The sequence below is a fragment of the Sus scrofa genome, chromosome 6 (genome assembly GCF_054392235.1).
Source record: "Sus scrofa isolate SSC_HxYL_T2T_F1_AM1 chromosome 6, Sscrofa_HxYL_maternal_Yorkshire_Landrace_v2.0, whole genome shotgun sequence".
Lineage (NCBI taxonomy): Eukaryota > Metazoa > Chordata > Mammalia > Artiodactyla > Suidae > Sus > Sus scrofa.
The window spans coordinates 83,973,307-83,996,904 of NC_139388.1; the positions used below are offsets into that span (position 1 = coordinate 83,973,307).

The 23,598-nt window shown below is 52.8% G+C and overlaps 1 protein-coding gene across 6 annotated transcripts in view; it reads right to left on the minus strand.

The window, feature by feature from the left end:
- The window catches only part of ECE1 (endothelin converting enzyme 1), a 122,232-nt gene extending 111,023 nt beyond the window's left edge, over positions 1–11,209 (minus strand). For 4 of the 6 annotated variants that reach the window (XR_014807198.1, XR_014807197.1, XM_084963223.1 and 1 more), the window contains exon 1: positions 11,105–11,209. Coding sequence is in view for 1 of the 6 variants with exons in the window: in XM_084963223.1 (XP_084819349.1) it covers positions 11,105–11,107 (3 nt within the window). In the remaining 5 variants the exon portion in view is untranslated. Of the gene's footprint in view, positions 1–10,702 lie in introns of all 6 variants that reach the window. The other 2 variants (XR_014807200.1, XM_084963225.1) reach the window with 2 other exon arrangements.
- Between the last annotated feature and the right edge of the window lie 12,389 nt (positions 11,210–23,598).

Here is a 23,598-nt window from a genome sequence, read left to right on the forward strand (position 1 = left end):
CCCAAGGCCACACTGCCCAAGTGGGAATCAGTGAGTTGTGGTTGGGACCTGGTGCAGCAGGTGGGAGCCTGGGTTTCCATCCTAAGCCTGCATTTAGTGCTTGTCTGCTCCCTATACAGACTGCAAGCAGACAGAACAGCTCCAGCCCACCTAAGCCTTGCACACATGCGTGTGTGAGGGTGGGTGGGGGTGTGCGTGGGGGGGTGTTGAGGTAGTGGTGGTAATTAAGGGCCTTGTTAAAGGGTCTCCCAGTTATATGGGGAAATAAAATAAACCAGCAGTGAGACGGGCTGACGATGAGAATTTGCTCACCTCCCCAGCCTAACTATGTTCTCCAGAACCAGAAAACAGCAAAAGTAGAGCCGAGCACGCAGCCAATCCCTCCAGCTCGTGAGGCTCAGAACGGCAATAGGAGTATCACTATTAACACTACATTAATCATAGCTCCCGTCACTGAGGACCTACTGTGTGCACCATCCTTTACACAAATCATTTCAACCACCCTTCAAAACAGCACCCTGAGAAAGGAAGTAGGACCATTCCATTCCACAGGGGAGAAAACCGAGGCTCAGAAACTGTCCTTGGCCCCAGATTCACCCAGTGAGGACTACATGGCAAAACTGGGACTAGAATCAGGTAGGTCTGTCTGGCTCTGAGACCCACAGCTTAACCAGAAGGAGCACTGGAGGAGGAGTCCGGGAGGTCAGGGTTTAAGTCCTGCTTCTATAACGTGTTTTGTGGCCTCAGATAAGCCTCTTTCTCTTTCGGGGCCTTTGTCTCCCCCACTTCCTCAAAGAGGGTGGTTCAGGTGACGGTGAAGTTCCATTGCCACTCAGATCTTCTGACACTCTGTGAACTCCCGTGCCCTGCCCCCGCCCCCCGCCCCACCCACCATCTCTGGAAGCCAGCAGAATACAGAGTAACCACCCACTTGGTGGCAGAGAAAGAAGTACCACTTTCCCGTGGCTGTCTCCTGCCTCCGCGCGGCCCGGGACACCCAGGAACCACAAAGCCACAGGATTTCCTGGAGCTGGGCCATGGGAGCAGCAGCCCAGGGGGCAGAGGGGCCAGGCATGCCCTTGAGGCCATGGCTTCCTCTGCCTCCCTTCTCGGCAGGGTGTGCGGAAGTTGGGGAGGCAGGCTCTGGCTCCGTGCCCTGCTGGCTCCATTTCCCAGGGCCCCCAGGGCCCGGGGTGGTGGGAAAGTGGTCACTTTGGGAGACTCCCCGGCTCACCCTGGAAGGCTGCGTACAAATGGAGGTTTAAAGACAGGTCTATCTGGCTCCAAAGGCAAATTGTGCAGACATACTCTGCTGTCAGGAGCATCCTGCAGCCCCTGGGATGCCCCCTCGCCCTCTCCCCCATCCTCTGAAGTAGCTGCTACAATCCCACATCCAGGTCACAGAAGCCACCTTCCCCTCAGGACAGGTGAAAGTTCCGAGGACCACTCTCACTGCTCCCCAGATGCTGGTCTCCCTGCCTCACTCCTGCCCCCTACAGGCCATTCCCCACACAGCAGCCAGGGCCCTTCTAAAATAGAAACCAAGGACAGAGTCATCCCCTACTTGGAGCCCCACAGTGGCTCCTCTTTTTTTTTTTTTGTTTTTGCTTTGCTTTCTAGGGCCGCGCCTGCAGCATACAGAGGTTCCCAGGCTAGGGGTCTAATGAGAACTACAGCTGCCAGCCTACACCATGGCCACATGGCCACAGCAACGCCAGATCTGAGCCGTGTCTGTGACCTATACCACAGCTCACGGCAACACCAGATCCTGAACCCACAGAGTAAGGCCAGGGATTGAAGCCACAACCTCATGGTTCCTAGTTGGAAAATGAAATGCTAACTTTCCCTCCTGCCTGACAAGGCCCTGCATGACCTGGTCCCTCCTTGCCCATCTCTTCCTACCCACTTCCCTCTCGCTCCCTCTGCCCAGCCACAACGGCCTTCCCACCATTTGTAATGTGCCAAATCCCTCTTCCCCGCCTCAGGTCCTTTGCACATGCTGTTCCTTCTGTTTGAAACCCTCCCCTCCATCTTTGCCCGCTTGCTCCCTCCTCATCCCTTGGGTCTCGGCTCCCTGACCACCTAGAGACCCCCCTCCCTACTTCACAGCACGTCACCGTCACCATTTTCTTTCCTTTCCTTTGACGTGCTCTTTCTGGTTGTTGGGTTTAGTCTCTGGCTTCCTCCCCTAGAATGGAGTCTTTAAGGGCAGGGATTCTGCTGCCTCATCTGCTTCTGTTTCCACAATGATACACAACCTCGTTCCGTCTTTATAACCCTACGGATGAGGATGCAGGAGCTCAGAGAGGTGGAGTGACTTGCCCAAGGTCACAGAGCACAGAAGCGGCAGGATTCAGACCTAACTCTGCCCTGTTACCTCTGGGAAGCCTCGGCAAGTGGGGCTCCCGGGGCCAGGGGCCCGCTCTGGGGGGGGCCTCTCATCCAGGGAGGACTGACTCGCAATGAGGTGCTTAGGGAGGGTACCAAGAATGGTGAGCCTACCCACTTTCCCAAACGGTCCTTCCTTGGAGGTATGGGACGGCTGGGGCTCTCCAGTGGAGAAGCACAGAGCAACTGGAAGCAGAAGGCTCCCAAATGAGGGGAGTCCACCAGAAACCGGGGAGCTGTGGAAACCTTCAACCCACACAATGTCTTGCAGAAGCAGAAACTGAGAACCAGGTAGAGGCAGGGACTTGCCTAAGGTCACAGAGCCAATCCGCGGTAGAGCCTCATGGCCTGGGGTCTCCAGGGCCAGGACCCCTTCCCTGTCCTGAGAAATGACAGGTACCTAGACAAAGCTCAGGGTCTAGGCAGAGCCCCTGCCTGGAGCTGCCAGGCCCTGAAGGCAGAAGCAGCGAGGACAATGTGGATCCGAAGCATTAAGACAGAGAAGGACTTAAATTCCACCCATCTTTCCAAAAACCTTCATCGAGGAAGTCCTCCAGGTCAGGCCTTTGGGCCCCTTGGCAAAGAGGTGAACAGTCCTCCTGCAGAACCGTGTGGCTGCTTCTAGGACAGTTAATAAACACATCAAGCCTCCGACCCAGCAGTTCCACTCCTAGGACCCGCGCAAAGCGCTTACATTCAGAGAGAGACATGGGGGAACCTCACCGCCGCCCAAACTGGAATGACTCCAATGTCATCCACAGACATTTCCATGCCCATCGACCCAGCGGGGTGCAACAGAGCCTCAGGGCACAAATATGGGCAATAGCACAGAAGAGCTAAAAACAGGCAATGCTGACAGAAGCTGAAAGAAACCAGACCCAAGCAGATATACCTATGAAGTCATCAGATAAAGTTCAAAACCAGGCAAAACTAGAGTACAGAAAGGAGGACAGGGGGCCGCCTGGGGCAGGGAGACTGATGGAAGGGGGCGCACGGGAACTTTCTGGGGCAGTGAAAAGGTTCTGTGTTCTGATCTAGGCAGAGGTTATGTAGGTGTGCACATGTGCAAATTCTGAGCTGTACAAGCTGTGTGCATCTTATGTAAATTATACCACAGTATTCAAACATGTGCGCTTGCCCTCAGGAAGCACCCAGACTAGCAGAACCAGGACTGGCCTGCGGTTCTCGTGACCGTGATAATCAAAGGAGCTGGTGTCAGCTGAGGCCCCTACATGTGCCAGGACCGAGCTGGGTTCCTCCGAAACAGCATCTGATCAGACTCTTCCAGCTACTGCACAAAACGGGCCCCAGCATCTCCATATGAGAGGCGAGGAAAACGAAGTTCAAGGAGGTGATAGGCTGTCCAAAGTGACAGAAGAGAAAGTGATGCAGCCAGGCTTCAACCTGGGCCCACTGGTCTCCAGGGCCCACTTCTGCTGCCAGGAAGCCCCCATCTCCCTGCCACCCCACCCCTGCCCACACCCTGAGGTTGCCAGGCCCTGCCCCACACCCCTTCCTCTCCGGGGCTGGAGGGGACAGCTCCTGTGGGCTTCTGTGAAAGAGCTGTTTTGGAAATGCACCCTCTCCCCCAACCCCTCCCCACCCTCTCACGGCCACAAATCTTTGAGGTCGTTTCAGCCCTGGACCTCTGCCCAAAAGGAGCCCCAGAGGCTGGGCAGCTGTTGGTGTGTGGCGCTCGCTGAGGGGGCCTTTTCAACCAACCCTTGGGCTCCCCCAGCCCAGCCGGCGGCCCCCAGGGCACCAGGGAGGCTTAAGGTTAGAGTTCCCACCCTTGGCTCCAGTTCCCAAGTGACGCAACCCAGTGTCTGGATTCAGAGAATCACAAAATGTTTGTTTGGAATAACAGCCGCCGCTGCCACCACCATCCCTTACCCAGCGCTAAGCCTGTGCCAAAAGCGCTGCTGGTGGTCGGCATACTCGGCCTCCCCGGTGACCCTCCCTGAGCTGTGCTGGGACCTCACTTCACGGATGGAAAAACCAAAGCTCGAAGTGGCTGACTGGCCCGCCGTCTCACAGCGAGGAGGTGGCTGAGCTGGGACTTGAGCCCCACTCTGGCCAGCTTCACGCCCGTGCCCTGAAGCCAAGTAACCCTACATGTCGCTGCTGAAAAGGCCCCTTGAGGCGGGGTGCTCGGTCAGGTCACTTTACAGGTGGTAAAAAGAAGGCCCAGGAAGGGAGAGTGTCTTGCTCAGGGGCCCCCAAAAAGCGAGCAACAGAGATGGGCTGGAAGCTGGATCCCCAGCCTTGGCCTTGCCTCCAGTGACCAGATCGGAGGCCGGCACAGGCAGTGTGCACCTGGACGGCCACGGGGGAGGGAGGCCGGCAGGGCACAGAGGCTCTGGTCCCAGGCGGAGGTAAACATTAAACATTGATCGGACGGTGTTTACACTGTAATCCTACGCCTCCTGGCTGCTGCCCACTCCCCCCCACCCAACTCCCCTCCACAAGGAGGCAGCTTGTGGGGAGGGGCGCGGGAAGAGGAGGCTGGTGTGCCAGTGGCTGCTCCTCACACTTGCAGGGGCTTGTGGTCAGGAAGCCTGGGTTATCTCCGGTCAGGGGGCCACTAGAGACCTGGGACAGGGGCCCCGGGGGCAATGCTGGGAGCCCGGGTGATAGGGGAGCTGGGGGCAGGGCATGGGACTGGGTTTAAGTCCTAGCTCTGCCCTGACTGGCAGTGGGACAGACAGCTGCAGCTGCGGAGTCGGGAGGAAAGGACTTGACTGTCATGGGCTGTGCAAAGGCGAGAGGTAATCAACATTTCAGCCTGGCCAGTGTCCTGCCCCAATCAGCTCCCGAAGCCTCTGGCCACTGCCCAAGAGCCCCATCCCTGTCCCCAGGGGGCTTTCCCAGGAAGGCAGTTTCTGCTAAACTGAGTGGCAGCTTGGGACTGAAGCCAGCACCTTGAGGAATCAGGAGGCCGCTGCCCAGTTCCAGTTGCTAATTCCCAAAGTGGTCACTGAGCCCCAGCTTTCCCGGCCCTGTGAGGGGGGTCAACCTCCTTCCTTCGGTTGGTGTGACAATTAAAAAGTGCCAGGCACATGACAGAGGCTCATTCTGTCCCTCAGTCTTCCCGCCTATAAAATGGGGAACGTTGAGGAGTTCCCATTGTGACTCATCGGGTTAAGAACCTGACATAGTGTCGGTGAGGATGCAGCTTTGATCCCTGGCCTCGTGCAGTGGGTTAAGGATCTGGCCTTGCCACAAGCTGCGCATAGGTCACAGATGTGGCTCGGATCTGCAGTTGCTGGGGCTGTGGTGTAGGCCGGCAGCTGCAGCTCTGATTGGACCCTAGCCTGAGAACCTCCATATGCCGCAGGTGCAGCTGTAAAAATAAAAATTAAAATAAAATAAAGTGGGGATACTGAATTCGATGATGATAAATGCCCTTTTAGCGCAAGCAGTCCAAGGTTTTAAGAAGATCTAGCAGCCAGGCCCACTTCCCTGTCTCTGGCCCTAAAGTTGAATCCTCCCTCAGCTAATTTCCTGAACGGTCTCTAGAAACTTGTTTCTCTGTTTACATCTCCCCCTCAGGAACCCCTCTCCAGGAGCCCTGTGGGAGGAGGGAGCCATCCTGAAGCCTGTGGCTATCCCAGGCACCCCAACCCGCAGGGCCATGGGTGACAAGGCAGAACCCGCAGGCCCTAGACTCCCAGCATCACTCTCTAGCAGTGGGGTTCAGTTAGCGTTGGTTGTTCATTAAACTGCCCCCTTTGGAGTTTCCGTCGTGGTGCAGTGGTTAACAAATCTGACTAGGAGCCGTGAGGTTGTGGGTTCAATCCCTGGCCTTGCTCTGTGGGTTGAGGATCCAGCGTTGCCATGAGCTGTGGTGTGGGTTGCAGACTCAGCTCAGATCCCACGTTGCTGTGGCTCTGGCGTAGGCCGGCGGCTACAGCTCCGAATGGACCCCTAGCCTGGGAACCTCCATATGCCGCGGGAGCAGCCCTGGAGATGGGAGAAAGACAAAAAAAACCAAAACAAAACAAACAAAAAAACCAGAAAAACTCTGCCCCCTGGACTCTTAACTCCTTAAGGACAGAGGAGTACCTCCTTGTCATCTCTCCAAAGCTTGGCCCCAAGAAGCATTCCATTCCACCAACTGCTGCCATAGGAAGCAGCTCAAATGCCGCCTCTTCTGGGAAGACTTCCCTGACACACCCCCACAGCCAGGGGGACTCTGGAGCTGCATCCCCATTTTCCAGCTTGTTTCAGAGCTGTCTGGACACTCTGCCTTTCTCCTCTAGTAGATCAAAGTTCCTGGAGGCCAGGAGCCCCTGTGGTTATTTGCATGAAAGCAGGAGAAGAGGAAGGTTACTGTCCACAGGGCAGGGGGCTCTGGGGGACCTCTGGGGCCCCCGCTCCCTCCTCTCTGCCCATTCTGGGCAGCACGAGGGGCTTGTGGTGTGGGATGGATCGGGCAGTGACCAGTGTCCAGACCACTGTCATCTCTTCCAGGGCCACCCCAGCAGCCTCCTAACCCGGTTCCCAGCCTCGAGCCTCACCCGTCCTACCCATCCTCCACAAAGCGGCCGGGGTCATCATCTCAAGATGCCACCCGACCACGTCACCCCCCTCGCTCTGAACTCCTGAGTGGCTCCCCACTGCCCGTAGGAGCTTAGGAGCCCCACCTCTTTAACATGGGCCTCTGTGTGTGCGTCTCCCCCAGCCACCTCCCAAGCACCCACTTCCAAGTCAGGAGACGATGAACTTCCGACCTCTGTCCCATCTCGCACTCACTGCTCCCTCTGCCCAGAGTGGCCTTCCTGGTTCCCTTCATTCTTTAGGCCACAACTTTAGTGTCACATCCTCAAGGAACCATTTCCGATCCCCAGGCCAGGTGGCCCTGTCGGCTTCACAGCAGCTGGTGCGTCTCCTTGGTAACAGAAATCACTCCTGTCACTTCCGGCTCCCTACCTGCCTGTCTGGCAGACTAGACTGTGGAAGACAGACCTCCCTGTCTCCTTCGCGCAGCCCGCAGCCTCAGCGCCTGGCCCTCTGCTCGGCAGGCCTGCTTGGCGAGTGAAGGAATGAAGGAAGCTCTCTGGCCAGGGCAGGGGGGCTCACCTCGTCAGAAAAGAAGAAATTGAGAGGAAGGAAAAGTCGCAAACATTGGCTGCTGGCGGTTCCTCCCTCACTGTCACCACTGACATCAGCGTGGACTTTGGTCCCGGCTCATGCCTGAAACCTTCTGCTGGGCCTACCTGCAGCCCTCTGGCTCCTGGAGTCCTGCCCCGCCCCCGGCAGGGCCCCTTCTCTCCAATTGTGTCTGGGAAACACCATATTTATTCTTTAACAGAAGTTAACAGTGAGCCTGTTGACCCAAACTCTTCGCAATAACCCAGCTACCAGCACGGGCTCTGGCCACTCAGGGAAGGGCACGCCTGTGCTCCGGGAACGCCATACCGCCTGGTTCAGGGGGCCCCTGGCGGGCTTCCCATTTTCAGTTAATAGGTTCCCTCAAGTTCTTGGTCGTTCGTAAAGCATTTCTACATGGTATTCTAGATTGTACTGTCCAGCTACCCTGAAAAGAAGCAGATCTGCCCCACATGGTACAATAGGAGGTGCAGAGAGAAAGAATGACTGACCCAAAGGCACACAGCAACTTGGTGCTACACCCAGTGTTCACACCTAGAAGCTGGACTCTGTCCACAACTTAGCCACTTAAAGGCGATACCCAGCCCTCACCTGGGTTTCTGAGCTCAGCCCCTAGCTTAGAATGTAACAGAACATTCTCAAGGGGCCACAAGAGCCGGCTGGAAACCCTGGGTTGGGTCTCTATCCCCCAACCTGTCTGTTTGTCTGGTATTAACCCTCTAAACATCCGGGAGGTTTGTGCCTGCTCAGTACTACCTTGCTGTGTGACCTTAGGCAGTCTCCTTCACCTCTCTGTGCCTGCTGCTGGGCAGTATGGGGACAAGCAGAGACAGAAAATATAAAAAGCCTCCTCAGAACCGTCACCCAAGCCTGCCCTGTGGTGGTGGTGGTGGGGGTGGGTCCACTGGAGGTCTTGGAGAACAGCGCTGACTCCCTGCCAAGGGGTTAGAGACCTGGGTGGGGAGCTGGGGCCCATCAGGGAGATGGAGCCAGGACAACAGGAAACAGCCCACACGTTCTCCAAAGGAACCCCATTAGGGACCCAGGGGCCAGGGGAAACTTGGCAGAGATGGCGGGAACGCTGAATTGTTTAAAACCCACGGAGCAGGAGATCCAAGGAATAAACACTCGCGCAGCCCCAAATCCCCCCACCTCAGGAATGAGCGCAGGGACCAGTGTTTGGGATAAACCAAAATGACAGGGGCCAAGGAGGCCTGACGTCAGACCCCACCCCACCCACACACCCTGGACCAAAGCGCCACAGTGGCTTGGCTCCCCGTCTGCCTGAGCCTCCAACCCACCTGAGCCAGCAAGACCCCTTGCCAGCTCTCTCTCCTCTCCCGGCTCTCTGATGCCCCGGTGCCAGGCCAGCACCTGGCCTTTCCAAGAATGTTTCCTGTAGTCCCACACCTCTGGTCCTCTGCTCACCCAGGTTCCCCCACCTGGGATGCTCTTGCCAGTTCAGATGCCCCCTACTCAGTGAAGCTTTCTTTCACCTCTCCAACCAGAAGGGAGCCCTGGCCTGGCAGGGCAGCTCTGCCCCTCCAGGACATGCCACCTAGTCTAAGGATTGTGTAGACATTTATGGACTGGAGGAAGCTATCTTAACACAGTGTTTATGAGGGTTTCTTGCTCCCTAGACAGGGCCTGGCACACAGGATGTGTTCAATAAATCTTTGTTGAATGATGAACAAATAAATGATTCTCTAAGTATCCCCCCTTCTTCTCCCCACAACATGATAAACTGTAACCCTTCTTCCAAACTTAGCGAAAAGGTAAGATGTCAGGCAGGGCTTCCCAACTGGAGCTCAAGGTTGTACAACAAAGGAAACTAAGCTGAATTTAAGTAAAGCGCTCTCACTGGATTACCTCATTCCTGTAAGAGAAGCCCTGCCATCTCACCTCACAGATGAGGAAACAGATACGCCAAAGTGATAATGTCATTTGTCCCTCTGGGGACGCAGTGGAACCAGAATTCAAACCCACATCTGTTTGATGCCCAAGCTGAGGTCTTCCTGACAGGCAGGGAGGCTTCTCAGGTTGTACGGTTCTGAATAGTGTCACCAAGGCAAGGTGACCTCTCTTTCTTTACTGGTTTTTAAGGAGGATAAAGTTCTCTTTCTGAGCGACTTAGGTCGGGGTGGGCTTGGAGGCAGAATGGATGATATGACCTCAAAGTCACCCCTTTTTACTGCCCATATACTGAAACCTTAAATCAAGGGCCAGTCCACAAGGCATGCGTGACCTGCGTCACTTAAACTGTCCAATCCAGGGGAAAGGCTCCTGATCAAAGGGCAGGTTGGATCCAAGATGGTCTCTAGGCACCTTTGGGGGTGGAGTCAAGCCATTATTTCATTATTATTGAGGCAAGTGGTGCAGGGGAGGCAGCCGCCTGTGGGGAGAGAAAAGAGGACTGGCTTGGAGGGAAGAGGAAAGGGATATTGTCAAGGGATATTGTAAGGGATATTGCAGAGCGGGAACTGACCCTGGGGAGTCACTATGGGGAACTCATCAGTATGGGGTGTCCTATCCTGCCGCCACCTGGGCCCCCCAGGTTTAGCAGCACTGTCACAGAGAAGTGGAGGTGGCTGTACCCCTGGGACTGGCAGCCACCATCACTGGTACATGCCTTCCCCAGGCCCTACTCGGTGGCTCGTAGCCACTTCACAGGGCACAGATCAGGACTAGAGAGAAAATCTGAGGGGCCTGTCCATGGGAAAAGAAGCTACAGAGAAGGAGGAGGCCTTGGCCCCCATGATGGGCAGGTGATCACCAGGACCCAGAGAGGTATTGAAAGGCCTTCGTTTTCCCTCCAGAGACAACCTTCCTCTCTAAACAGCCTCATCAAGTCCAGCCCAACCAAATGTGTTCTTCTCCTGAGACTTCAGAAACCCCCCTGAAATCCCCACACCCAACTCCCCTTCTCCCTGGTGCTACTGCCCCTCCGCATCAGTGCTTGGCCTCAGCAATCCCCTCTTCTGAGGACCCATTACTGGCAGAGAGTGGGGTGACCAGATCCATGGGCCAAGGGTCCCCAAGTGGCCCCCGGTCTCTGACAGCCATCCACCTGGCTCCCAGCCTTCACTCTCAAGCCCCTTAGGGTGTAGAGGATCCGCAGTCCCAGAGCGCGCGACCTAGCCCTCTGAATGCGCTCGGCGCGGCCACCCACGATGCCCCAAGCCAAGCCTCAGCCCCGACCTACCTCAGCGTCCTGGGACACTCCGGTCCTACGGAATCCAGCAGCTTCGGACTGCCCCCGACCCCCTTACGGACCCAGTCGAGGGTCTCCAATCCCAGCCAAGTCCAGGGACTTCCGGACGACGCTCCCGACTAGAACCGCACCAGGTGTCTCCGAACCGAATTGGCCATCCCGAGCCCTCCAAACCCGACCGGGTCCAGCCTCCCAGAACCAAGCTCAGCGCGGCCGCTCCCGACAGAATCGAGTGCGGTGCCTCTCGGCGAGCCGAGCCCTGCCCGCGCCCCCAGACTCCACGCCTTCGGGGAGCTGCAGCCGGCGCCCAGCCCCCGCGAGTGGGGCCGGCCCCGAGTCCCACCCCGGCGCCGCCGCCAGGGACCGTCGTGGCGGGCCAGGCGCGGCACTCACCATAGCTCGCGCGCTCCGCTCCGGCCCCGCGTATCTCCCCGGGCCCCACTCCCGGCTGGCGGGACTGCTCTGCGGAGAGCAGGCTGGCCGCCCTCGCAGCACGCTGGGCCCCAGCGGGTGAGCGCGGCACAGGCGCCGAGTCCCGGGAGGCGGGCCCGCCAAGGGGCCAATGGGGGGGCGCGGGGCAGGGCAGCGCAGCCAATCACGCCCTGGGACCGCCTCCCCCGCCCGCGCCCGCGCCTTAACCCTTAGAGCGCCGGGTCCCGGGCCTCAGCGGCTTGCGGACCCCCGAGGGCCCGCGCGGACTGGGTCTCCGGCTTTGGGGGCGCGGGGTCCAGACCTCGCCAAGACCGACTCGGGGGAGATGGAGCCCGGGGAGCTGCTTGGCTGTGTCCAATGCGGGGCGCCGGGCGCCTCGGCGACCTTTGTCTCCTGCCTGGCGTTTGCAAGGAGTGTAACCCAGGGCGCAGCAGCTGCGTGTGTGTGTGTGTGTGTGTGTGTGTGTGTGTGTGTGTTTACATGGGCGTGTGTGTGTGTAAGAGGGGAGGAGGAAACAAAAAAAGTGGAAGAAGGCTAGGTCCCGCATGCCTATGTGTTTGTGTAAGGCGAAAGGCAGGGACTGGCTCTACTGGAGGTTTGTTACCCCGTACTTCCGTGCGTGCGTGTGTAACAGTGAGAGAGGGGGGAGAGGAGGAGATGGGAAGGAAGCAGAGAGAAGAACGGATGGCTCTCCATTCCTGTGCATTTTTATGTTCAAGGAAGAAACCCTCTCTGTGTGTGGTTGTGTAAGTGCCAGAGTGAAGGAGGTGTGTGTCTGTGTATTTTATGATGTGTGATCTGTACATTTGAGGCCTGTTGTGCATGCACTTTGGTGTGGGATAAAGAGACTTGTGTCCCTGCTGTATACAAGCAGCGACTAAATCATGGGGTTTTGCAGTATAGCCGGTGCATGTGCACATGTGCACATGTGAAAGGGGCACGGCTGTTATTTGGTACAACTGTGTATGTAGACCAGGTTATAAGAAAGAGAGAGAGAGAAAGATGGCAGATGTGGTGAAATTGTGTGTTTTGTTTGTGTAACTTTGTGATTATTTCTATATTGTGTTGAGAAAGAGAAACATGTGCAGGGGGCATGCAGAGTGGATGTGTAGGAGAGACAAAGACATTCCAGTGGAGGTGGGTTTGGGCTTTGAAGGCTGTCTAAGAGCTTATGAAGCCAGAAGGAAGGACTTGGAGAATCTTGCCTACCAGCCATAGAGGACAGAGGTGGCTTCTCAAGACAGTGCATCTCCTGGGGTGAGTAGGAACAGCTGGAGCAACCCCTGCTCAGCGGGCCCAGAGTGACTCTCAGCACACAGACAAGATGTCTAGGCACACAGGGCAAAGGTTCCAAAGGCAGCCATCTGCTCCTTGGCAGTGTGTGTGGCCACCTGGAGGGCAGGGAGGAAGTCTGCCCATTTCCTTTCAACATCACTCTGCCTTCTCCAGTGGGGAGGGAAGGATACAGGGAGGAGGGCCACTTGTCAGAGTTCACCAAGCTCCTTGAGCGCCGCAGACTGGAGGAAGGGAGGATTGGGCCATGCCCTAAAGGTGACCAAATACTTTCCGGACCTGAAGGCCCAGACCCTCCCTCTTGGAGGATTAGTAACTTATACCATCAGCTGCCCAGGCCTGGGCTGGTTTCAGATTCCTGACCATTCCTGGGAATTGCAGCCTGATGTCTGGAGGGACATTCTGAGATCCAGGGAGACACGAAAATAGATCCATTTATCCTGGCTCTCCACATGCCTGCATTGTAATTCGGGGAATTCCCTTCTCTCTCTCTTTCTTTTTTTACTTCCCCCCACCCCGCCTTTATCCTTTTTCTTTTTTCTTTTTTTTCTTTTTAGGGCTGTATCTGCAGCATATGGAAGCTCCCAGGCTAGGGATCAAATTGGAGCTGCAGCTGCAGCCACAGCAATTGGAAATCTGAGCTGCACCTGCAGTCTACACCACAGCTCATGGGCTGGATCCTCAACCCACTGAGCGGGGCCAGGGGATCAAACCTGCATCCTCAAGGACACTATGTCCACTGTGTTGGGTTCTTAACCCACTGAGCCACAACAGAAACCCTGGATTTCCTTCTCTCTGAGCCTCAGTTTTCTCCTCTATAAAATAGGACTTGTAATTTCTGCCCCCGCCCCAGGATTGGTGTGAAAATTTAACAAGCGGGCCCTTTGTGAGCACTGGAAAACGTTCAGCATTGCTCCATTTATATAAAGTTCAAAGCAAAACTAATCAATGCCTTCAGAAATCAGGCCACTGTTACCTTTGGAGAGGGAATGACTGGAAAAGGGGCACTGGGTGTTTGGTGGATGGAGGGGCTGTGTACAGGGGTGTCCTCAGTTTGTGCCTAAATGCACCTTAGGATCTGTGCTTTTTTTCCGTATATGTTATACTCCAGCAACAGGTTCCAAAACGAAAGGTCAGATATCCTGACCACATTTTATTCACTTGCATGATGGGCATTCTGGAACACTCTTTGAGCAAGACAGGAACTGGGCTGAGTATTAAGGCTACGACAGTAACAAGATGTGATCTGCCTCTAGGAAGAAAACAGGAGAAAGAGCATGGCTTTTTTCTTTTTTGTCTTTTTTAGGGCTGCACCCAAGGCATATGGAAATTCCCAGGCTAGGTGTCGAATCAGAGCTGCAGCCACTGGTCACAGCCACATCTGCAGCCTACAAATAGCTATGGCAACGCTGGATCCTTAACCCACTGAGCAGATCTAGGGATCAAACCTGCATCCTCATGGATACCAGCCGGGTTTGTTACCACTGAGCTACAATGGGAACTCTGGTTTCTCACTTCTGAAAGGGCACATTGGCAGCAGAGGAGCTTGCCCAAAGCCACTCTTTGGGCTGGCAGCAGAGGTAGGATTAGAACCAAGGACTCTCAGGGCTGTGGCTGAGTCTTTTCCATTCCACCAGGCTGCCCAGGAGAGACAGGCCTTGGTCTTATGCTGCTCAGGGGGAAATAGTAAGAAGGTTTTCTGCCAACTCTGACCCTAACCCCCAGCTCCTTGGCGATCCTCAAAGCTTACCCCCACCAAACACCCTTCTGGCAAAAACTCTATTCTGTGGATGCTATGATTCCCATCCCAACACCCATGTTGCAGGTGAGGTAAATTAATGTTCAAAGAGGGAAATTGACTTCTCAAAGGCAGCACAGCTAGGCTAAGGGGATTTGTTCCTTTGCTAGCATCATGCTGCTTCCTTTGGCATTTGTGTGGTCTCACTGTGCTCTTTGACAGAAACATGGATGATTGCATGGCAGGAGAACATAGTTCCTTTTTAGACTCCTATAGATTGGATGACAAGGTGTGCTTCCTCCAAATACTCAGGTTTCTGGGCACAGCAGCCAGAACAGGAGGGCTCAAGCTGGCAGGAAACCCAACTATAAAGGGGTAGAGCCACTTTTTGGCATTGCTGCATTGAGGAACTCAGATGATATCATCAGGATTCAGTGTTATTCCCTCTGTGTCTCAAGATAGTTTCCCTCTCTACTGGCCTCATTCTCTGGCAGGCTCTCTCCTCATGATCACAAGGTGGCTGCCAGCAACACCAGCCATGCATCCTTGTCTCTCAGTAGCTCCAAAAGAAACAGAGACTCTCTTTTCTCAACAGGTCCAACAACATTCCCCAAACTGAGTCTCACTGGCTCTTATTGGACAGGTCTCCATTCCTTGGTCAATCACTGTGGCCGAGTGTTCTGACTGGCCAGGCCATGAGGTGTGGGGCCTCAGAGGTACCTGGCATTTGAATCTAGGTGTGATTTCCAGCCTCAGGACCCACCAGGGTCCAAGAAGAAGCCTCCAGAATTTGTAAAGAGGCTTACATCTCACAAGCCTTCAATTAATGGCAAGAGTTATTATTGGTCATTTTCTTCCTCTGTTTTGTCATCACCTTATACAGAGTAGATGTTCTATAATGTCTAGAATACAATAGGTGCACAAAGAATCCTTAGTGGGTGGCTGATTTGTGAGTGGGGAAGGGAGCAACTGATGCCATGTACAAGTCAGATAGAATCTGGACAAACTAGGTAGCCAATAGACCTGCAGACAGAATGAGACTCATTATAAGAGATATTTGATTTTTTATTTTGTTTTGTCTTCCATAACGGAACTGAAGCTATAGTCTAGAGCTCCTGGGGGGCACCACCGGACTCTCCAGGAATAAACTCCCTCATCGCACACATGTACCCACCAGCCTATCTAAGAGGATATAGCCAGGAAGGCCTCAGAAGGAGCCCATTAGGAGGCTGAGCCAGGAGGAGCAGGCAGAGCTTGTCAGACCCAATTAAACTCTTTCTTGACCCATCCAACTCTGCAGAGAGGTTGCCTGGGGTGGAGCTGGGGACTGGGATGTCCCAGCCTGACCTCTTTCCCTTTGGGCCACCGTCTACTCTGATTCAATTGGGCAGTTTGAGTTTCCGTGAGGGATTCGAGGTCCATTAAGTCCTGACCAACAATAGCTGCTATTTATCAAGTGCACGCTGGGCCCCATACGTGGCACTTTGAATGACTAAACAGGGGACCAATGAAAGATATTTTAGATACTCACATTAGCCCTGCTTTTGCTTTACTTTTTCTGTTGTTTTCTCCCTTCGCTCTGATTGCCATGCATAATTTCAACAATAAAATACAGTAAATCTGGATTTCCCCCCCCCCGATTTTGAGTACAATTAATATGAGCTCACTATAAAGTACACAACATGGAAATGAATATAATAGGAAAAAAGTCCTCTATATCCCCCCTCCTCAAATATCAACTGCAGCTAACTCCTTCGTGAAATGCTGCCATTAGCTGTATCAACAGATGTGTGTCTGTATTGTGAGAGGAAAACCATTATTAACCTGTTCATAATCTCCTTTCTTCCCTGCCTTTGCGGAAGAAAACTTTGTAGTTCAGGTAGCTTCAGCCTGGCTTTATCCTGTGGATCTGATTGACAGGTGGAGGGAAGGGAAAGGAACCAGTTAGGAGAGAAAAGGCAGAGGTTGCTGGATAGGAAAAGATGGGAGAGGCTGGAACAAGAGCCAGAGGAGCAGTGCAGCCGGACCTTCGAATGAGCCTTTGAGGGACTCAGAATACAGATTTGGAGGCTGCCAGGCTGCCTTCTAGAAAGTGGGAGGGAAGATGAGAAAGAGAAACAGAGGAACTTATTGAGATTATGAATGAAATCTTTTCATTTTCAAAATAGCTGAATAAATATTTAAATTGCTTTTCAGTGTTTTGGGGGAAGGGGTGGGGGAAGAGAAACGGGTGTTTCTTTCTAATTCAGTAGAGATTCAGATTGGCCTCAAAGTGGCTGGGCTGTACCCAGATTCCTTTTTTATTAACAAAAAATGAGATTACATAATAACTGCTAAAATGTATTGTCTACTTGCTGTAGGCCAAGCATTGTGCTAAGTACTCTTCTATATTAATTTACTTAGTTCTACAATACCTCAGTGGGATACTACTATTATCCTATTTTACAAATGAGGAAGCTGAGGATCAGAAAGGTAAAGCAACTTGCCCAAGGTCACACAGCCAGCAAGTGGAGGAGCTGGGATGAGATAACTTTTCTATTATTTTCATCTTCTGGTAAAAGTAGTTGCTTAGTTTTATTTATTGTTGTTTGGTATTTCTTAAGGAGCTTCAAACCCCTTTCTGCTTGTAATCAGTTAGGGATCTACATAAATAAAAGTTACTTGGAGTTCCTGTTGTGGTGCAGCTGAAACGAATATGACTCGGAACTGTGAGGTTGTGGGTTCAACCCCTGGCCTTGCTCAGTGGGTTAAGGATCCGGCATTGCCATGAGCTGTGGTGTAGGTCACGACGTGGCTCAGATCCTGCATTGCTATGGCTGTGACATAGGCCAGTGGCTGCGGCTCCGATCAGATCTCCAGCCTAGGAACCTCCATATGCCGCAGGTGCGGCCCTAAAAAGACAAAAAGACAAAAAAAAAAAAAAGTTATTCATGCACTGCCATTGAACCCACAATTCCTTGTGGTGAGTATTACCCCTGTTCTCCACAATTAGAAAATGAAGCCGAGTGGGACACGATCACTAATCCAGAGTAAGGCAGCTTTTCAGTTGTGTTGTGAGGTTTGAACTCAACTCTGTTTTCTCTAAGGGACCGTGCAGGAGCCAGAGCTGTGGTGAGGCTCTGGGCATCGTCTCAGTTACCCAGGCACAAATTCACAGCCCCTGAAGGCTGGGCCTGAGTGAGATGGGAAAAGTGATCTATTCTAGCCCCTCTTTCAGTTTATAAACCTCCTCTGTCGTTTCCTCCAGCGATGTCACCAAGCCCAAGTTTGAACATCTCTGCTAACGGGACACCTGCTATTTTTGCAGAGCTCAGAGCTAGGGAAAAGTAGGTCAGGCCAGAGCAGTAAAGCAAAAGAAATGCCTGAGAATCAGCTGGGATGAGCACAGAGACGGCCAGTGGGGACAGGAGGGCAGGGAGAGGGGAACACCACTTCTTCAAAGGTCTTCCTTGCCAATAGCAGCTCTTTTATATACAACCCCTCTCAATGGAGGGTATAAGTTATGTTTTTTCAGGAGTTCCTATGGTGGCTCAGTGGGTTAAGGACCCAACTATTATCCATGAGTGGGTTCGATCCCCAGCCTCACTCAGTGGGTTAAGGATCTGGTGTTACCACAAGCTGCAGTGTAGGTTGAAGATGTGGCTTGGATCTGGCATTGCTGTGGTTGTGGCATAGGCCAGCAACTGCAGCTCCGATTTGATCCCAGCCTAAGAACTTCCATATGTTGCAAGTATTGCCCTGAAAAGAAAAAAAAAGATATGTTTTTTCAAGGGACCAGTTCACCATAGAATCAGCTACTCTAACCCAGTATATTTTCCCCTTTTGCTTTGGCCACTAGGAAGCTCTTAGGTAAATTACATATTCAATCTCAGTTACTAATCTGGTCCAGAAGCCTGATGGTTTTTTCCCTATCTCTCTCTCTTTCTTTCTTCCTTCCTTCCTTTTTTTTTTTTTCCTTGTGTGTGTGTGTGTGTTTCTAAGGCCCCACACATAGCATAGGGAGGTTCCCAGGCTAGGGCTCTAATTGGAGCTATAGCCACCGGTCTATGCCACAACCATAGCAACACCAGATCCGAGCTGCATCTGTGACTTATACCACAGCTCACAGCAACACCAGATCCTTAACCCACTGAGCGAGGCGAGGGGTTGAACCTGTGTCCTCATCATGGATACTAGTCAGGTTCGTTTCCACTGAGCCACAACGGGAACCCCCCCTACCTCTTTCTGAGGGCTTTCAATCTCTCTTTTAAATTCATGTTTTAGAATGTTTGCTATAACATGGTGCAGCTGCTTCTCTGCATTCTTGTAAGTGGAAGAGATGTTGATGATAAACAAAAACATTCTGTAATGTGAATTTGTTGGTTGACAGTTGGAGAGAGTTGGGTCATGGAGAAATGGGTTAGGACATAGGGCTGGGCCGAGGTGGGGGAAGGTGGATCGGGGAGGAGGAAGAGGATGTCAAGACCAACTTAGCAGCTATGATTGGGAACGTGAGGAAGAGGTGCTTGGTGCCAGAGATATTCCACATGGCAAGGAGGTCAGGGGCACTAGAGAGGGAGTAGCAGAGGGTAAAGGATGGAGTCACGCAGGTCCAGAGAGAAGAGGCCTCAGGCAGTGGGAGCAACCTGTGCAAAGACCCAGATGTGGGAAGGGCACAGGAGGGCAGAAAGAAGGCGCTAGGGGCTGGAGAACTTGGGGCAGCGAGGATAGTGGGTGAGCTAGAGGTGGGGGGTGCTGGAGCCAGCGAGGCACCATTTTTCCTGAAGCCTGAATGCTTGAGTTCTCAGGAATAGTCCCAGGCCAGGGGCTATTTCCCCCTCCTGGTGTCCTTGACTTTGGGCTGGGGGTGCAGGAGAAGGCAGCAGAAAAGCATTGAGCCAGGTGCCCTTGAAACAGAACCAGGCTGCTCACCAGCCCCATTGACTCAAGGGGGAACTCCCCAGGGGCTGCCCAACCAGTCAGATGGTGAGCTGGGATCCCCCCAAAGACCCTATCTGACTAGGGCTGTAGACCGTGAGGTAAGTTTCCACCCTGGAGTCAGACTCCTGGAGTCCAATCTGGCCTTGGCTCAGGAAGCCTGGCTAAGGTTCTTCTGCACTTCTCTGAACCTCATCTCTAAAATGCAGATGATGTTATCCATCCTTAAGGGGTGTGGGTTTTTGTTTGTTTGTTTTTTATGGCTGTACCCATGGCATATGGAAGTTCCCAGGCCAGGGACTAAATCTGAGCTGCATCTTCAACCTACTTATGCTGCAGCCATGGCAGTGCCAGATCTTTTAACCTACTGCACAGGGCTGGGGATCGAACCTGTGCCTCCACAGTGACCAGAGCTACTGCAGTCAGACTCTTAACCCACCTGCAGTACATCAGGAACTCCCTGCAGGGGTGTCCTGAAGATTAGGTGAGTTAACAAAAGCAAAAGACTTAGCATAAAGTAGTTGTTCAACAAATGTTCATTCCCCAAACCCAAGGTACTAGGAAGGAGGCCACTGACCCCATACCCCATACCCCCTGGTCCCATCTCAAGTCTGATGTGGGCTCCTGTGTCTATGTTCCCACAGCCTATATTACTGCTTACATAGCACCTCCACTCGGTCTGGCTTAGTTTGTTTCCTCTGTTGGTCTCCCCTGTCTGATCCCAGTTCTATAGCCCCAAAACCAGAGATCAGCTTGTAGTTGGTGCTCAATAACTGTTTATCAAACTGTACTGAAGGCTTTTCTAGGGGATGTGACCTGTCTGCATTGTCTCTTCACGTAGCCCCTATTTTCACACATGACATTCCTAAGGATCAGAGAGGTGAAGTGACTGGCCCGGGGTCACACAGCCTGTCACTAAGTGACAACTTGGAATTGAACCCACCTCTATCTGATTACAAAGCTCCTGCTCTTCACCATGGCTTTATACAGCTTCACTGTAGTTCTTTCCCGCAGAGGGGAGAATTCAGACTCCAGCTCAGCCGCAAATGGCTAGGGGATCTTGGGGATGAGGAGCGTTACACAGCCTCTCTGGGTGTCAGTCCTCATCTCTAAAATGAAGGGGTTTGGGGGAGTTCCCGTCGTGGTGCAGCGGAAAGGAATCCAACTAGGAACCATGAGGTTGTGGGTTTGATCCCCGGCCTTGCTCAGTGGGTTAAGGATCCGGCGTTGCCATGAGCTGTGGTGTAGGTCCCAGATGCGGCTCGGATCTGGCATTGCTGTGGCTGTGGCGTAGGTGGGCAGCTACAGCTCTAATTCAGCCCCTAGCCTGGGGACTTCCATATGCAACAGGTGTGGCCCTAATAATAATTATTATAATAAAATAAAATAAAAGGAATGGGTTAGAAAAAAGAAGAAAATAGAAAATGAAGGGACTGGATCAGTGATTCTCGACCCTGGCAGCCCATTTGAACTGCCTGAGGAGCTTTGAAAATGCGCTGGTGTCTGCGCCCCATCCCAGGTCAATTAAACGCAATCTCTGAGGATGGATCCCAAAGCTTATAAAACTCCAAGGTGATCTGACTGGACGATTAGGGCTGAGAACCCTGAACTAGCCCCTCAGTAAGGCCCATTGCAAGAAGCCATTCCATCTGTCATAGTGGAAAAACCAGGGCTTCGGAGTCAAGCATATGTGGGTTCTAATCCCAGATCTCTCTCCCGTTCCCCAGCATCCTCATCCAGCAAAGGAGGGGATCAAGGCTCAGGGAAGTCCAAGGTCATGCAGCTCTGAAGTGCTATTGTAGGAGTTTGAATCCAGTCCACAATCTCAGGAGTATTACATCCTGGACAGGGTGAGGAGGTACAGCGGGCAGGTTTGTTCAGAGACTGTGGCTTCCCTGGTGTTCTGGACCGTCTGAGCCTCGGGGCAGGGGGGAGTCCATCAGGGGTTCATTCATTCATCCCTGCCCAGTGACTCACAGTTTGGGCAGCGGGTGTTGGGGCAGCATGAGGTCACACAGACCTCAGCCATCTCCTCACCTGGCACGTGCCGCGGCACCTCCATACTCACTGTGCCCCAAGTCCTGAGCATCAGCAGGCCAGTGTGGACATGCTGGGCAGCTTGTGTGTGACTGGGGCAATTGCATCAGCTGCAAGAACAAAAGCAAATGCAGAAAGGCTGACACCAACTTAAGGCACAAGCAGACCTTGCTTAAAACACCTGCTCCATCACACGTGTGCCACATGGTTAGCAGGTTGGGGCATCTCTTTGAAAACACTGCAAAATGCATGTAAAAGGATGGCTCATGGGTCATCCACCCCGCCTTTGACTGTGCGGTTCCCTTGCCCAGAGTGCCCTTCCCGTCTCTGCTTCTTGTAGGTCTCCATTCAAATGTTGCCTCTGCAGGAGTTCCCATCGTGGTTCAGTGGTTAACGAATCCAACTAGGAACCATGAGGTTGCGGGTTCGATCCCTGGCCTTGCTCAGTGGGTTAAGGATCCGGTGTTGCCGTGAGCTGTGGTGTAGGTCACAGACGCAGCTCGGATCTGGCGTTGCTGTGGCTCTGGTGTAGGCTGGTGGCTACAGCTCTGATTAGACCCCTAGCCTGGGAACAAAAGACCAAAAAAAAAAAAAAAAAAAAAAAGTCGCCTCTGAAGATAGGTCTTCCCTGGCCACTCTCTCCAAGAAGGTTCCCCTTTTTATTCTGTCTCTGTACTCACTGTATTTCCTTTTCTTCTTTTTTCTTTTTTGGGCTGCACCCACGGCCTATGGAAGTTCCCAGGCTAGAGGTCAAATCAGAGCTGTCAGCCACAGCCACAGCCACAGCCACAGCAACGAGGAATCTGAGCCACGTCTGTGACCCACACCATGGCTCATGGCAACACTGGATCCTCAACTCACTGAGTGAGGCCAGGGATCAAACTTGCATCCTCATGGATACTGGTCGGGTTCATAACCTGCCGGGCCACAATGGGAACTCCTGTTTCCTTCCTTCCATTTGACAGACTTTATAATTCTACACTTAGGTGCTTGACTCCTGAGCTACTGTCTCTCTCCCTAATTAGATGATAAAACCCACAAATGTAGGGCCTGTGTCTTTTTCGTTTCATCATGTCTCTTACAAGGTGCAACTTGCACACCACTGGACTCACCCATTTTAATAGCCAATGATTTTTCATAAATATACAAAATTGCATGACCATCACCACCATCCAGTTTTAGAACTTTCATCACCCCCCAAAAGATGCCTCAGTCCAGTCCCGTTAATCCCCTCAGGTGGTTTTTTTTTTTTTTTTTTTTAACCTACTTTATCCTCTACCCCAGGCAATCACTGATCTACTCTCACCAGTTTTGCCTTTTCCAGGAAGGTCACATAAATGGAATTGTCCAATATGAGACCTTCTGGGTCTGGCTTCTTTCCCTGAGTGTGAAATCCAAGCCTCATCCACATTGCATGGGTGGGTAGTTTGTTTCTTTTTATGGCTGAGTAGTATCCCAAACAGGGTTGTGCTACATTTTGTTTCACCTTTTCCGTTTTGGATTGCTTCGAGTTTTCTACAGAATAGCGCTGCTGTGGACATTTGCCTGCAAGGCTTTGCGTGGACACATTTTCATTTCGTGGGGGTAGCTACCTAGCTACCTGTAAGTGGGATTGCTGTGTTGTTTGCTCAGCGTATGTTCGACTTCTTCGGAGGCTGCCAAGCTCTTTTCCCAAGTGATTGTATCATTTGACATTCCCACCAGTGGTGTATGAGGTGGCACCATGTCTTCTGTTGTTATTGTTGTTGTTTGTCTTTTTAGGGCCACACCCGTGGCACATGGAAGTTCCCAGCTTAGGGGATGAATTGGAGCTATAGCTGCAGGCCTACGCCACAGCCACAGCAACGCCAGATCCGAGCCACATCTGCGACCTACACCACAGCTCATGGCAACGCAGATCCTCAACCCACTGAAGGAGGCTAGGGATTGAAGCCGAAACCTCATGGTTCCTAGTTGGATTTGTTTCTTCTGTGCCTCGACGGCAACTCTGGCCTTTGATCTTTAATCATGAGTCAGAGACAATATGTCATGTTTCCCTTTTTGTCTTGCTTGAGAGAATGCTCGAAGCAACTTTCTTTTGCTTCCGGCAATGCGGGATCCTTTAACCCACTGCGCCCAGCCAGGGATGGAACCTGTGTCCTGGCGCCACAGAGTCACCACAGATCCCATTACACCACAGTGGGAACTCCAGGAAGGTTATTTTATGATATCACGTGTGCCTGGCAACTCAGCAATTCCATCCCGGGTATTGATCTCAGAGGAATTCACGTTCCCATGCACAAGACTGCACATACCAGAATATTGTGCAGCACAGGTTGCAAAGTCAGTCATCAGTGGACTTAGTAAGCAGACTGTGGTCCCTTTGTTCTACGAATCATGCATGGCAGTATGAATGGACAAAGCAGGTGACAGAGATCAACATGCGTGTCTCACTAGGACGTAAATGTCAGGCCCAAAGTCAAGCTGCTGA